We start from the raw sequence: 15,674 nt of genomic DNA on the forward strand, positions 1-15,674 counted from the left end.
TGTGATGTAGCCTCACCAGTGCTGAATAAAGGAGAATAACCACTTCCCTTAACCTGCTGGCAATACCAGTGCAGCCCAGTATGCTGTTAGCCTCCTTGGCAACAAGGGCAAACTGTTGACTCATTCAGTTTATTGTCCGCTGTAACCCCCAAGTACTTTTCTGCACAGCTGCTGCCCAGCCAATCACCCCCAAGCCTGGACTGGTGCATAGGATTGTTCCATCCTAAGTGTAGGACTTTGGACTTGTCCTTCTGAGTATCCAGTAGAGTATCAGAAACTTCTCTTTGGCCAAGTATAGACAGTCAAAAAGCCTGAGATTGAATTGATTCAATCTTCTCAGGTTAGTCTAAGCTGAGTACATTGGGCCAATAAGCAGACAAACAGACATTCACTTTTGATTTTGGAAATGCATACGTATTCCTGCAGAGGGTTATGTCCGCTGAACTTGTGTTACAGATTTGAACTAGTTTCTGATCACGTATACCAGTTAGTGTAACTTCTGTCCCTAACGTATATGTTTAAACAGAGGACTTCAGTCGCCGTGATTCTTTTGACCCTAGGACTTTTCAATTGTCCATACCATGCAGCTGCTTAGTTAAGCAGAACCTCTCATCTCCTCTGTATTAGCTTGTAAACAGGAGGGATTTGAGCTACAGGGGAGTCGGTTTCCCCTCAGTAAGGATAGCAGAGGGAATTTGGGAAGTGCTGCAACTCTTCCCGCTTGCCATCCAGTGCTAATTTCATTCCATTCTGAAGCTAGTGAGAGAACAGATGAGCTGTATAACTCTCGCTCCAGGCTGCAGTGCTGCTGGGGTGGCCTTCCTAATGGGTGTGTGAGAAATGTGTGGTAGGTGTGCTTCTAGTGAATAGTGGAGAATGGTGCAAGGGAGTTGGCTCTGGCACTGGCAGCTGCAGTAATAGCAGGTACTGTGGCACAGCAGCTGGCTGAGTCAACAGCAGCCAGCTCAGTCCCACCCTCAGGGCAGGCTGGAAATCTTTACTAAGCAGAATTGGCCCTGGCATTTAGATCTGTGACCTACTTTGTTGCCAGTTCTGTGTGCCTGTTGATGGCAATGCACAGGGATGCTTGGGCAGGCCAGCTAGCTTATTTTATAGTGTACAACCTGTGGAAGACTGAGCTGCATCTTGTCTGTGCTGGCATTTCAGTGAACATGAAAGCCTTCTAGGCTATAAATAGTGTGCGATGCACACCAACCCCCACTATTAACTTTACTGTCTTAACTTGGTTTATTTCCCTCCTTTATGCTTAGTATTTTGTATACTTTTCACTTGTACTGCTTGTGCAAATACTAAATAATAATATCCTAGAAATTAGTTTGTATCACCCTGTTCTGTAACATCTGCTGCTCATACTGAAAGAGGAGAGGGTAAATAATAAAGGATTGGAGGCTGCACCATATGGTCCTCCCCTCATCTGCCCCTTTTGCAAGCGTCTTGATTCCCCACAGTAGTCTCAGTCCACTGAAGTCTACCAGCTTCTAAGTGGCAGGGGACCAAATGCCCTGTAGGTTGCACCAGCAGAGGCCGTGCACCCATAGGCCACACCAAGGTGGGCCCCAGGCTCACCTCAACTCCACTGGCCACACCACACTGGGCTTCCCTGCCCCCTGGGGTTGGAGGCAGGCAGCAAAAGGCAGAGGAGGGAGGGAGAGTGCAGAGACTCTATCTACTGCTGTAGTTGGAGCAATGAGAGTTGTGGCAGCCGGGCAGGCACCCGGGGCTACAATTTCTAATTCCTCATGGATTGCATGCAGCCCACCAGCTACTAGTTAGGCAGCAATGGTCTACACAGTGACAGGCAGCCAGACCAAAAATAGCAAAAGCTGTAATATCAGTTCTAGTTGGGCTGGATGCAAACCCCTAAACATCACTCACTATGGCTGTCGTAGATCTGCGGTAGAAAGCATGTAGCTTTTATTTTTGTGTCATTTTCCTGTAAAGGGAGCTAATTACAGCTCTTGATTATGAAACCTGGCTGAGTAGCTTGCTACTGACCGATGCTCTGGAGTCCCACACTTTTGTTTGTAATGAGACATACTCATCTTGTAACTGTGATTAATCTCTTTTGCCAGGCACCTACAAGTATTTTAAACTAATTTTTAAAAAATAGGTGTGCATATGTGGGTGATATTTTGGGAGGAAGCATTCGTGTTGATAATTTGCTGCTGCTATCAGAAGAGTTGAGCAAGTTGAGCAAGTTGCTGCATGCTGTGTTCCTCCATAAACCAGCATTGAAATGCTTGCTCTTTATCATCACTGCTTTCTCAGGTCTGTACAAAATGTTTAACAGTGATGGCAAGATTAAAGAATGAACAGCCCTTTTCTCTTCTGTTGTACAGGAGCCTCCAATTTCATCCTCAGCCCCTTGATAAGCAGGGAGATGAGATCAAAGGTGACAGGTTTAAGTCCTGGAAAAGACTCTGAAAGATGAGCTTATTTCTCAAATGACTTGGGGGGGGGGGGGGTTGGAACGAACAGCATATTTCTATTTTAAATTTTCTGCTATGAAAGTGAAAATAGAAGTAAATGTATTATTGATCATTATGCTTGCGATGGAGACAAGCAATAAGAAAAAGAATGGAACTGAGAGAAAGATTTAAAGTAAAAATGTTCCCACTCCCCCTCTGGGTAAGTCTAAATGGTATTTGCCAAACATGACAAAGTACCTTGGGCTGAATCACACATACAGAGACAGCGTTTTCAGCAGAAGACGGGGCTGAACTATTGTAATTATTGTTTGTAGCCTGGCAGTGCCTGTGTTAGAGGAGTTAGGTCAAAAATAAAACAAGTTTGCTAAACTTTGGGGAAGCAGATGTATGCCAAGTAGAGGACTCTGTTTAGCAGCTCCATTAAAAAGTTGTTGTTGAGCATAGTTACTATTACCTTCTTATTCTTTCGTGGAGTGATAAGGTAATTGGGGATTTTTTTTCTTGTGTTATGGTCTTGAACTTTTAGTGAATTGAAGACAGGGAAATGGATATGTCTGATCCAAATTTTTGGATTGTCCTCTCAAACTTTACGCTGCCTCATTTGAGGAATGGAAACAGGCTCCGTCGAACACAAAGGTAAAATTCTGCTCAAGTTTCCCTATCGTTACAGCTTATTTTGTTAGGAAGTTTATGTCTCCGCTTCTTCTTTTCAGGCTGTAAAGGATTTGAATACTGTGCTTACCAAATATGGTTATTAAACTACTTAGAGTATAGGTAAATATTGCCAATTTAAAATAGTCTAAAATACTTCCTGGTTTCATTATTGTTAACTTGAATGTGGCTTTTAAGAAAGACACTAAGTGTTGGACTTTTCCTTTTCTTGGAACACAGTGGATAAGTATATGAGAGATTTTGTACCTGGGAGTCTGGCTTTTGTTGTTTTCAAATGAATGCTACATATTACTTTTCCCTCAGTAATGTACTTTGTTTCTTTGGTTCCTTTTTTCTAGACTTTCAATTTGTTTTCTAATAATTTTACCTTTATGTGGAGCAGACATACTATACAGACAGTTCAAGTCAGTCCATTTCAAATTGTATTCTTAAAGAGACATTTTGGGGTAACTTTCCTTTTTTTTTTTTAACTGGTTAGCTGACATTTATTAATATAGGAACGCCCTTTTCTTTTCAGTAATATTTTTCTTCTTGACAGAAGGGAAAAAGGATTTGAAAAAAACAAATTTAAAGTTAGGGACTGTACCATAAATGGACAAAAGGCAGCTAGTTTGATGTTCACTTAGATACTTTGGTATATACTCTTAAAGGGGCCTGAGCTATCTCTTGGTACACTGTGTGTGAGAGAGGATATTGAAAAACAAACAAAAGTTTGCAGAGGTTAAGATCTCTCTCTTAATGTTCTAGGTTTGTCAGTTTGAGGTAGTCCATTACTGTTTAAATGTGGTTTGCTTTTTATCTTTGAAACCATTTCTAGTGTTGCTTACACAGTGTCACTTGGGAAGCTTTGAGTGAGTGAATGAGTGAAATCTTCTTTAGATATTTTTCCCTTGTTTGTGTTGCTGTCAGAAATGGTCACCCATAGCAAATTTAGAAAGACACTTGGCACATTTAGAAGTTCTTAAGTTTTAAGGCTTCATATATCAATACATTTTACAAAAGAAATACCAGTATTGAATGATATTTAACAGAAAAGAGCTGTTAAATTCTCTGGCCTATTTCCAGCTAGAATTGTTCCTTTCACTGGTTTTATGCTACATCCGTTAAGCTTTGGTACTGAATTGCTTGGGAAGGGGAATACAAACCATTTTGAAATAACTTGCTTTGACTGTTAAATATAAGTGCACTAATATCATATTTGCATTTTCCTGATGCACGTGTTCCTCTTAAGCGTTTGGGAGTTTTTTCAGCTCTTCCTTGCTCTACTTGCTCAAATTGATCTTGCATTTTTGTGTGGGCCTAAACATACCTTTTATGAAAAAATAAACTACCACTCAGTGAGTAGCTCAAGGAGGAATTTGTGAGACTTTATGCCAAATGAGAGCACAGTTCAAGCACACATCAATGTTAGTAATTAATTCAGACCACTTACCTTTATTTAATTGCCTTGCCTCTTTATGATTGTTTACATGATTATAGTTTTGTGCACACATTTTGAGAGATTTTTTCTTTCAAATATATTGCTTCAGAAATGTTGCCACATTTAAAATATAACCGAATAATAACATGCTTAGCTTCTGTAATGTTTTGTGTAATGCAAAGTTTTTGAATATTTAATAGGTTGTCTGGATATTGCATTTTTTCTTACATGTTTATATATGTTTGCAGTGCCTCAACGTACAGCAACCTTTCTCCTCTCAGGAGCCTTCGTTCATCCTTTGTGATATCGCCAAGGGATGATCTTGTTGGCTTATCTTTTCCATTTAGCATTTTGAGTATTTCATTAAGGTAAACTTGCTCTGTTTTCTTATTCAGGTATTACCTGTATCTTTCCTAGTATAGATGAATATGGCCTCAAAATGAGGCAAGGACCAGGAGAAGTGACCCAGCTGTGCCCCAGCTCTGCTGCAGAGGTTAGGTTAAGTGGGTAGAAGCTACTGATTAGTTGTAGGTGGCAGAGGCTACATCTTGTCATACTGTACATTGCTTATCATTGAGAAGCTTCCAATCAAAGGAGCTCTATCCATTACTATGGAAATAGACCAAAGGAACAGAGTGGATCTGTCTCCTGGATGAAGTAGAACTTTCATATGAGAAGAGAAAAACAGATTCTGTAGGGAAAGGGACAATGAAAATTATTGCTTTTTCAGTGTGTTTTGGTCACCTTGGAGAAACTCAAGAAACAAGCAGACTTTTGGCCCATGTATAAACTATACCTCTGCTGACTGGTTAATTGAAGGGTGGGAACCAATAATAGTGACCTAAACACATGAGAAGTGATCCTAAACTACTTTTGCATGGATGGTAGAGCTGTCTATGAAATCTTTGGCATTCCCTTGCAGTCAGGGATGATTTTATCCATGACTGACCCATCTGTAGGTCTCACAGTCAAGGATGATTTTGTCCCATGGTTTTCCCATCTGTAGATCTGAAGATAGCTGATGAGGCCAAGCCAGGACTGGCAGACTCAGATGCAACTCAGGAACGTGTTTCCATGTAGAGTAGGGGGCTCTGGATTCTTGATTCGGCCCATGACACTGGGTCAGCCGCTCCCATATTTCCATCTTCTGTTGTCATAAGGCTTCAAAGTACTGAGATCCTTGCAGCAGACTCTTCCTCCATTTGGGATGGCCCTGAGCAATAGTCTCCCATGAGTTATTGATGTTGCCTTTTTTTAAATTTGGCCTAAAGGACATCCTTGAAGCGCTTTCTCTGCCCTCCTCTTCAGCGTACACCTTACTAAGTTGAGAGAATCAAACTTGCTTTGGGAATCTTGAGTTGGACGTCTGGATGATGTAGCTGGCCCAGTGATATTGATAAGCATCATCTTGACGCTCGTGGAGTTTGCTTGTATCAGGACGTTAATGCTAGTGCATCTGTCTTCCCACTGGATTTGAGAGATCTTTCACAGGCAGCATTGATGGTACTTCTCCAATGACTTTAGGTATCTCCTGTATGTTGTTCATATCTCAGCTCCATATAGTAAGGTGGGGATCACAACTGCTTGATCAGATATGAAGCCAAGCTCATGGTTTATGTCACAATCTTTGACCACCATCTTATTTCCTCAGGCATCCAAAGGCTGCATTTGCACAGTTGAGGTGATGCTGAATTTTTTTTGTTGATGTCAGCCTTCCGCAAGAGATGGTTTCCAAGACATGGGAAATACTTAATGTTCTCCAGAGTCTGACCTTGGATCTGTATTACTGGAGGTTGGGACTGTTTGTTAAGAGCTTGTTGGTGGAGGACCAACGTTGACTATTGCCTGAAGGTCTGCTTCCAAGTGAGCACAGGCTACAGCATCATAAGCATACTGGAGCTTGATGATTCTAGTCAGAGTGGTCTTGGTTTTGGTTCAGAGTCAGCTGAGATTAAACAGTTTGCCATCCATTTGGTAGTTTAGCTCCACTTCAACTGGAAGCTTGTTTATGGTCAGATGTAGCATCACAGGAAAGAATATTGAGAAGAGTGTTGGAGCAATGACTCAGCCTTGCTTAACTCCCATCTTAATCTCAAAAGGATCTGTGATCAATCCAATAGTGAGAACTACCACTTGCTTACTGTCATGGAGCAGGCAAAGTAAGTTGATGAATTTCTGTACTTCAGAAGGATCTTCCACAGCATGTCTCAGTTGACAGAGTCAAAAGCTTTCATGAAGTCAAAGAAGGCCATGTAGACAGGCTTATTTTGTTCCTGGCATTTTTTTTTCCTGCAGCTGGCAAGAAGTGAAGATCATGTCAGTTGTGCCTCTTGATACCATAAACACATATTGAGGTTCCAGGAGGAGCTTTTCAGCAAGTAGAAGGAAAATTGTTCAGGAGGGTTCTTGCCTATGGTGGACAGCAAGGTGGACCCTGTGTAACTTCCATAGCTGGGCTTGTCTCCTTTCTTGAAGTTTGCCACGATCATGGCATTCCTGAGGTTATCTGGGATTTCCTCCTCATTCTAAGTCCTTAAGATGAAGGCATGGTGCTGTGATGCAAGTTCCTCTTCTCTTGCTTGAAGATTTTGGTGGTGGTTCCATCAGCTCCAGGTGCCTTGTCATTCTTCATACCTTGTCAAGGGTTGAAGGGATTCTGAGATCACCTTTGACTGGATATTGTGGGATGGAACACTCTCATCAGCAATAGAATCTCAATTAGAGAAGGTCTTCAAATTGTTCCTTCTGATGAGTGGTGATCCCTTTACGTGATCAGGTCTCCTCCATCCTTATGTCTCAGGGGTGTTGGTCCCTGAGTGCTGAGACTGTAGATGTCTTTGGTGAAATTGAAAAAAGCGTGCATATCGTGTGAGATGTTGATTTCCCTTGCCTTGTCTTTCCACCATCTGTTCTTCATATTGTGGGTCTTCCTTTGGACTTCTGACTAGAGATTCAGGTTTTTTTTGCTTGGAGTTGGTGTTGCTGCTAAGCACAAAAGGCCTTGCGCTTTCAATCAGTTGATTCTTGGATCTCCTGATCATTCTCATCTTGTATTAGTTTTGATGTTTCCTGGTAGAGAATCCAAGCGATTCTTTCTAGGCACTAATGGGCAACTCATTGAGTTTGTTTATGAGTTCATTCTTGATGGCAAACCGACTCCGTAAAGCCGGTGTTCTCCTTTCTGTTTACTCTTCCAGAAGGAGTGCCGTATGAAGCTGCTGCACAGTGGTGACGAGCTGCTGTGCAGTGGTACCGAGCTACTGTGCAGTCAACATCTGACATAGACATGGCCAAAAGATAGTAATCCAATGGATCGATGTCTAGTTGGCAGCCAGGAAGGCTGTACGAAGCTTTCAGTCCCTGATTTGATTGGGTGGCGATTTGGCCCGATTTGGTGGCCAAAGCTCTGAATCCAAATCAAATCAGAGGACCCTTTAATCTCTCCAAATTAAATTGGAGACCTCTGAATCAGTTTGGAGAGATTCGGAAAGATTCAGTGATTCAGACATAGACACAGCTTTAAATGTTTTTTCTACATACCTCTAGGTCACAGGTGGCTCATGAATGCTGCAATGTCCCTGATTTGGGCTGAATCTGAATCATATAGGGTCTGTTCTGGACACCCGTAGCAGCCAGTATTAAGTGGGTTGCCCTGGGAGTTGGTCCTGGGGCCAGTTTTGTTCAGTATCTTCATCAGTGATCTGGAAGATGAGATGGAGCGCACCCTCAGCAAGTTTGCGGATGACGCCAAGTAGTAGGGGATATCCTGGATGGTAGGGCTAGGATTCGGAGAAACCTTAATAAATTGGAGGACTGGACTAAAAGAAATCTTATTAAGTTCAGTAAGGACACTTACAATATCCTGTACTTTGGATGAAACTATCCCAACCACTAGTATAGGCTGGGGACTGACTGGCTAAGCAGCAGTTCTGCAGAACAGGACCTGGGGTTTACAGCAGAAAATAAGCTGAATATGAGCCAACAGTGTGCCCTTGTTGCCAAGAATGCTAGTGGCATACTGAGCTGCATTATTAGCAGTGCTTCCAGCAGATTGAGGGAAGTGATTCTTCCCCTTTATTCTGCACCAGTGAAGTTACATCTGGAGTACTATGTCCAGTTTTGGGCCCCCCACTACAGAAAGGCTGTGGACAAATTGAAGAGAGTCCGGCAGAAGGCAGTGAAGATGGTTAGAGGGCTGATGCCCATTACTTTTGAGGAGAGGCTGAGGGAACTGAGCTTATTTAGTCTGGAGAAGAGAAGACTGGGGCAGGCTGGTGGGGAGAGAGAGAGGGTGGATTTAACAGCAGCCTTCAACTACCTGAAGGCTGGTTCCAAAGATGGACTGTTCTCAGTGGTGGCAGATGACAGAACAAGGAGCATCGGTCTCAAGTTGCAGCAAGGGAAGTTTAGGTTAGATATTAGGAAAAGCTTTCACATGAGGATGGTAGTAAAGCACTGGAACAGTTCATCAGAGGTAGTGGAATCTATATCCTTGGAGGTTTTTAAGACCTAGCTAGACAAGCCTTAATTGGGATGATTTAGTTGGGATGGGCCTGCTTGGAGCAGGGGGCTGGATAAGATGACCTCCTGAGGTCCCTTCCAGCCCTAATTCTCTATGATTCTATGATAAAGTATAGCTGCCTCTGTGTTCTTACAGCTGCCCATCTCCTGCTCGCTGGATCGCACTCAGTGTCATGAAATTCATGTTGTGTCATTTGAGTTCTCGGGCCATGATTGCGCTACAGCACTCTGGGCATTAAATATTAGGATTGTGAAATACCTTTTAACTGAAGTACAGGCAAACTATAATCCTTAATGAAACCTGTATTTAAATACATGCAAGGGTCTCATGAATTGCTTTCATTCACATTTATATTTGGATACCCTCGCACAAATGAGGATGTTCATTTTGTCCTTTGGCTTGGGACTGTCTGCCATGTGGATTGATATTTTGCCGCTTCTTTCATCTCTGCCAGCATTACTTGTACATATAGGGCAAGTGGGAGAAGTGTTTTGAGGCTTGTTCTCTTTTCCATCCCTCTGCCTCATTGGAGTAGTGAACAATAGCCCAGGGTATTTTTCGCTTCCTTTGGCTCTAACAATTGCTATGGATTTCTGTCTTTCTTTTGAAGCCACTTATCCTAGGAATTTCTTTTCCTTCCCTCAGGTTCAAAGAAATAGAGAACCAAAGCTGATTCATTTTCATCTTCAGGGATGGATGGGAGGATTGTATTGTCCAGTATGGTGGCCTAATGTGTGAAATAAACTGCATGTTAAAAAAAAAAATCTCATCCCTATTTATGTTTAGAGTCATACCCGCTGTTTTAAGTCATTAAAATAGTTTTTCACTCTTCTTTACTCCTGTTAGCTATGTAGAGCTATTTTACCTAAGGAGGAATGAGCCAGATTCTATTCTGACTTGTGCATAATCAGCATACTTGTTAGCTTAATTCCACTTACAGCAGCTTTATTTTTGACAGTGAAACATGAGCAGAAATAACCCAGCCTGACTTTTAGGTATTGTAGTTGGTTTTCAGAACTAGCAGTTATGAAAACTGTCAAGTAAATTGAACAGATTTGATATTCAAATCTTTGAGAGTCAAATGGCGATCACAGTGTAGGATCACACTGCAAGTCTACCAGGTTATCTTTTAATATTTAGTATTGCAGGTGGGGTGGGCCCTTTACAGAATTAATGAAAAAATGGGCCCTGCCTGAAATGGCTTCTAGTCTAGGTCTTTGTAAAGAGAATGGAATGCAGTGATTATCACATTTAGCTTCACTTTGCTGCTGTATTTGGCTCTTCATCCAAACATGAATATTACCTGAATTCTCTATAGGATGTTCATTATTTAATATATCTTCATTGCTTTTGAAAGGACTCCTTTCTTTTCTTTTTGTTTTTTTTTTTAAGCCAGCAGTTCCTTTCTTCTCATTTCTTTATTGTAGTTACAGCAAAGCAATTTATTACAAATGGTTTTCTGTTGTGTCAGGATCCTATTTTAGTCTAAAATGTGGGGTTACAAATATTCACTTAGTTATCGCTGAACCTGTTTTGCCTGAGCGGTGATTTAAGATTAAAAATTAAATTTGATCTGTTTCGAGGCCTTTAAGCGCTATTAACGAAAGTTCATTAACAGCAAGTGAAAACACTTCTTTACCACGTTGTGATCACTTGTCCATTGTAACTGTTCAGTGCAGCTTCAGAGACTGTTAGGGGTTTGTTTTTTTTTTAACTTACTTTTTTCTTTATTGAACTGTGTGTTCCAAGATAGTGTCCTAGTAACTGTCAAGTTGGGCTTTGGTTTTGCCGGGATTTAAAATAACATGTTCCCTGGAGAATACTGAACAATCTTTCACACCCACTTGACTTGGCAGTTTGAGTGGGCTCAACTGTATGTGAGGATAGTGCTTAATTATCATATCCAATCTTTGTACTATTATATGAAGGAGCTGACGAGGTCAGGTTTTTACTAGGCTCTGTCTTCTCCTTAGTAGGAACTCTTATAGAACAACACTTCTTTCCCCCTTCCCCCTCCTTATTTCTTAATCTGTTTTAGAAGAATGAGTATATTTTACCATTATTGACTTTTTTTGTGGTGTATTATATTCACTGTGAAAAAACATGATTCTTCTTTAGAAGAAGAAACTGAATTAAGTATTTAGAAGTTACAGTAACTTCTCTCCAAATTATAGTGGTCATGGGTGCCTAAACTACTTGATTTGATGGAGTCATTATGAATTAAATGCAGTGAAATCCTAAATTCCCCTGATAGGTCTTATTGCATTTTCTCCTTACATTTCAACATAATATATACATGTATTAAATTAGAATTTAAAGCAATTATTCATTAATTTCTTGGTAAATCAGATCTGGAGTAATGGTCCTGTGGGTCGCTGTCAGGGGCCCTAACAGACAACCCAACCAGGTGTAATTGCTCACTTGGCCAGACCTGCCTGAAGTTGTAAATAACAGCTCCACCTGGGCTGATAAACCAAACTGGCCACTTGTTAAGGCCTCCTCATTGGCTGCTGGTGAGAGCAGCTTCCCCAATCAGGTTAATCTGTGGCAGCAGTCTACAGGCCAGCCAGAAGTCCTGCTTGAAGGTCTGCTGTTGTAAGCTTCCCTAGATCCTCTGTTTTCTAGTTTTCTTGCTTCTGACCCTGCTCAGCTCTGCCTCTGTAGTCAGGTTTTTAGGCATTCTAGTTGGCTTTGGCAATTCAGTTTTTGACTCCTGGACCTTGGCTGACCTGGATTTGGGCTATATCTCAGTATTTTCCTCTTGGATATGGTAACTTGGTTCCTTATTATAACTCCCTGACTTAACGTGTGATTTGGACTTCTCCCCTGACTCCTCTCCTTCAGTGACCTAACTACTAGGCCAGGCCACCTATGACCCAGTCCTTATAGTGGCATAGGAAAAGTGAACATGATTAAAATCACACTAGCAATATTAGAAATGGTCAAAGGACTACATAACTTTATATATAATAGGTAGATTTACCCTTGCCCCAACTGCAGTTATTTAGTATTTGTTGTACATTATACAATACCAAATTAAAAATTGCTAAATGATTACTTTAGTGTGTGCTGTGCAGTTATAGTAATTAGGAGAACTTTTCTTCTTACCTCAGTTATATGCCGTTTAGATATTCAATTCAAACCTTGCATATAGATATAGATATCTATATATAGATATAGCTTGGGAGAGAGAGAATCACCTATAAGAGTTAATTGCACAAGTGATCACTGGACATGCTTAGGAGATAAATTATCTGCATGTGTTACGTATGCTGGAGGAACATACTGAAACTGAATATATTGTAAAAATGGCAGTCTGTTATTTTAATCATTCCATTGCTGTCCGTACTAAAGAACAGAATGTTGTGTTTCCATTTATGCACATTGAAGGGTTTGTTTCCTGTTCAGCATCAGTCAAAATGAGGGGCCCTGTGTATGCTTGTGTGGTGTTTTAATTCTGGCTGGTTTATTTCAGCAAACTTATTTGTTTAAGCTACTGGTGTTTCAGGTTCCTCTGACATTGAATATTTGCAACATCCAGTTTCTCCCTGATGAGTAATCATTATTTCTTTCTTCAGTCAGGCATGCAAAGATTCATGTAGCCACAGCCCAAAGCTTTTACTTAGCTCTGAGTCAGAAAAACTCCCATTTTATGTATATGAACTGTGTCAAGATCTCAGGGTTTAAACTTGGATCTCTTTGAATCAACTGGAATGGGAAAGCAAAAGAAAGGTAGGTGAAAGTTCGAGAAGGCTGCCAGGAAGCTATTCTGGCACAAACCAGGAAGCTATTCTTTTGTCACTGTCACACTTGGTAGCAGCTGACATTTGAATAGGAGAAAATAATTTCTGAAACCTCATGTTCTACCTAGTAAGTAAGAACCTTGTTGTAGAGGACACAAACACATTCAACTGTTAATATGTTCTGTTCGGGGGTGTCTTCCATTTGGAGCTCAAAGTGTTATGTACAGTACAGGCAGCCCGTGTTTTAACATTCATTTTGCTTAATGCTTGGTCTTTCAGGAACCAATTAAGAGCGCTAAATTAGGGTTGCCTGTAGTCAGATATGATTCATTTACCCACCTTAGTTTGTGAGACCACTGGGTGTTTGATGGACTTGCACAAAAGTAAATGTTTGCCAGAGGTAGGAGCGTAAGTTAAATCCCCTGACTCCTGGCTATGTGATTTACAAAACCACCTTTAACCAAGCTGAAAAAGCCTATGACCATTTTCAGTACATCTTGTAGCACTCCGATTGTTAATCTGATTGTTTATGTATGGAAATTGTTATACTTGAGACTATTCTATCTATTTGCTCATTCAAAATAATGGGTTCATTAAAGTAATGCAGACTGACTACAGGTCGGAGAGTAAAGGAAACAACATGATGTCTGTGTGATAGGCAGTGTACTCTGTGTACCCAAAGCCTCAGTATGCCTCAGTATACCTCCCTGGCTAACAAGATGATGGTTCTTGGATGGTCTTAACTCAGATTTAGTCAACAGTTCAAGTCCTTAGAAGCTCTCTTAAGCATTATCCTTTTGGACATTTGCTCCAATAAAAATTTACATTGAAGATATTAGTTGTGGCATTTAAACATTAAAAACATTAAAAATAGATATAACTATTAATACATTATCATCTTCAGACTCCTGTAGTGTTTATTTTTTTCTGGAATTACAAGTGTTGAACAGCATTTTGTATTACTAAAAGTTTTGGGAGCGCAGATTGACCTCTTTATCAGTACAGCAATATAAGGAGTTCACCCAGGCATAGCACATTGCAGCATTATTCTTTTTTTACAAACCACATGTTTATTTTATTGGTACTTGTATTCAAACCTGTTGTTTAAGTGATATGTATTCATTGGTATTGGCATGGGCATAAAAGCACAGCTTTAATTAACATTAATGTACTGTAGTAGTTCAGATTCAGATTTGTTTTGGTGGCATATTTCTTTCATCTGCATAAAACTTGAGGAATAAGCCACTTCCAGTGCAACCTCGAATGTCAAGATAGGTCAATTAAGTTGTTCCATTTAAATACTCCAACAGTGAGCCAGCACAAATTGAACGGTAGCAAGTTAAAACTCCTTTTGGCAGTCTTCCCAGTAAATCTAAACACATCTCAGAAGTACTGTAAACCAGTGCAATTCCCAGATTGATTTACCCAATAGAGAGACTTCAAAACTACATGCTACTAGCATTCCTGCCACAAACAGATAAGTGCAGAAATATTGGGCTGCTGCCAATGTAAATATATCAGCTTTTGCCCTCTTTTTTTCAGTTAGCATTACTTTTCCCTAAATAATTGTTTAGAAATCAAGGAAAATCGTCATAGTCTATTGTTCCCGAAAGATTGTAATTATTAAGTAGGATCTATTGTTCCCATGAAATACTGGAATGCTCGGTCTGGTGATTAGAAAGTAGAAACTGTTGGAGTTTCCTTATCCCACCCATTCGTTCTCCAGCATGTGCAGTAATTATGGAGAAGGTTTTTGCATGCAATAGCCTACTGCAAAGTTTATCGTTTGACTGTAGCTTTTAATTTCAAAGCGGGCAAATAGAAAATTCCGTAAAAGATTATTCACAAATGGATCATCTTTTTTTCTGATAAAATGTATAAGATGAGTTGCAAAAGGAAGTACCTGTTGGGTAGAGAATCAGTGATTGTTATATGACCTGAGTATGTTCTTGTTTTAAATAGGTAATAAATATTTTACCTAATCTTCAGAAACCAGTCCTATAACTTAGGCGTTGTAAATTGATTTATAAACATTGATTGACTTTACTTTGTGTTAAGTATTTGTCTCACCCATTTAAAAAAGATCTTAATTTTCTGTGTTAATGGTAGACAGATTTCAAGGTAGGTCATGTTTGAATTCATATGAATAAAAGAAAGAAATTGAGAGATGGCTCCTAACTGCTGAAGCAAAGCAAATACTTAAGACTGCTAATTGCTATATCTTGAAATAATGATTTATTTTAATCAGAAGATTTATATAGCCTCAGTCCTTTTTCTATTTGATTATATTCTACTCTGAAGTCTAAATAACATTCTTTTCCTTGAGCCTTAGACAATAGAGTGGCTGTAAAACAAAAGTTAACTTTGTTTTTGTAAGAATAGGAACCATATCTGAATTTTAAAACTATTTCTGTTTGACTTTTTGGCTTTCCTCATTCTTAACAGTATATTTACAAGGCTACGTGAGTAAATATAATATTTTTGTGGGGGGATGAAAAATGTGTTGTAGTCACCATTTTTGACATTTCTGGATTGCCTTGAAATGTGCATACAACAATATTAGTGAAACATGCCCACTGAGAAGGTGGAATGGAGATGAGTTTTCCTGGCTCAGTTAAATAATCAGAAGACGATAACTCAAAGGACACGCTCTTGATTAAAAGGCATACTCAGACATGAAAAGACAAGAATAGGGAAGTACTACTCATCTCTTTGGAGAACATTTTTCTCTTAGGCTGTGACTGGTTTAATTAAAATTGGGCATCGTATTTCCTGCTGTTTCATGGCTTTAAAAGTTCCCAAATTACTGCTACTTCCGTGCTTTGTCCTGAAAAATATTACTCACCTAGGATTCCAAGGGCGAAAAA

The 15,674-nt window shown here is 40.1% G+C and overlaps 1 protein-coding gene across 1 annotated transcript in view; it reads left to right on the forward strand.

Annotated features, from left to right (window-relative positions):
- The first annotated feature begins 2,703 nt into the window (after positions 1-2,703).
- MAST4 (microtubule associated serine/threonine kinase family member 4) overlaps positions 2,704-15,674 on the forward strand; it is a 156,251-nt gene continuing 143,280 nt past the window's right edge. Inside the window, exon 1 of the mRNA XM_019532171.1 lies at positions 2,704-3,086. Coding sequence (XP_019387716.1) covers positions 2,995-3,086 — 92 coding nt within the window. The 5' untranslated portion in view covers positions 2,704-2,994. The remainder of the gene's footprint in view (positions 3,087-15,674) is intronic.

This window comes from Crocodylus porosus, unplaced genomic scaffold (genome assembly GCF_001723895.1).
Source record: "Crocodylus porosus isolate Cpor-Errol unplaced genomic scaffold, CroPor_comp1, whole genome shotgun sequence".
NCBI classification, from domain to species: Eukaryota; Metazoa; Chordata; order Crocodylia; family Crocodylidae; genus Crocodylus; species Crocodylus porosus.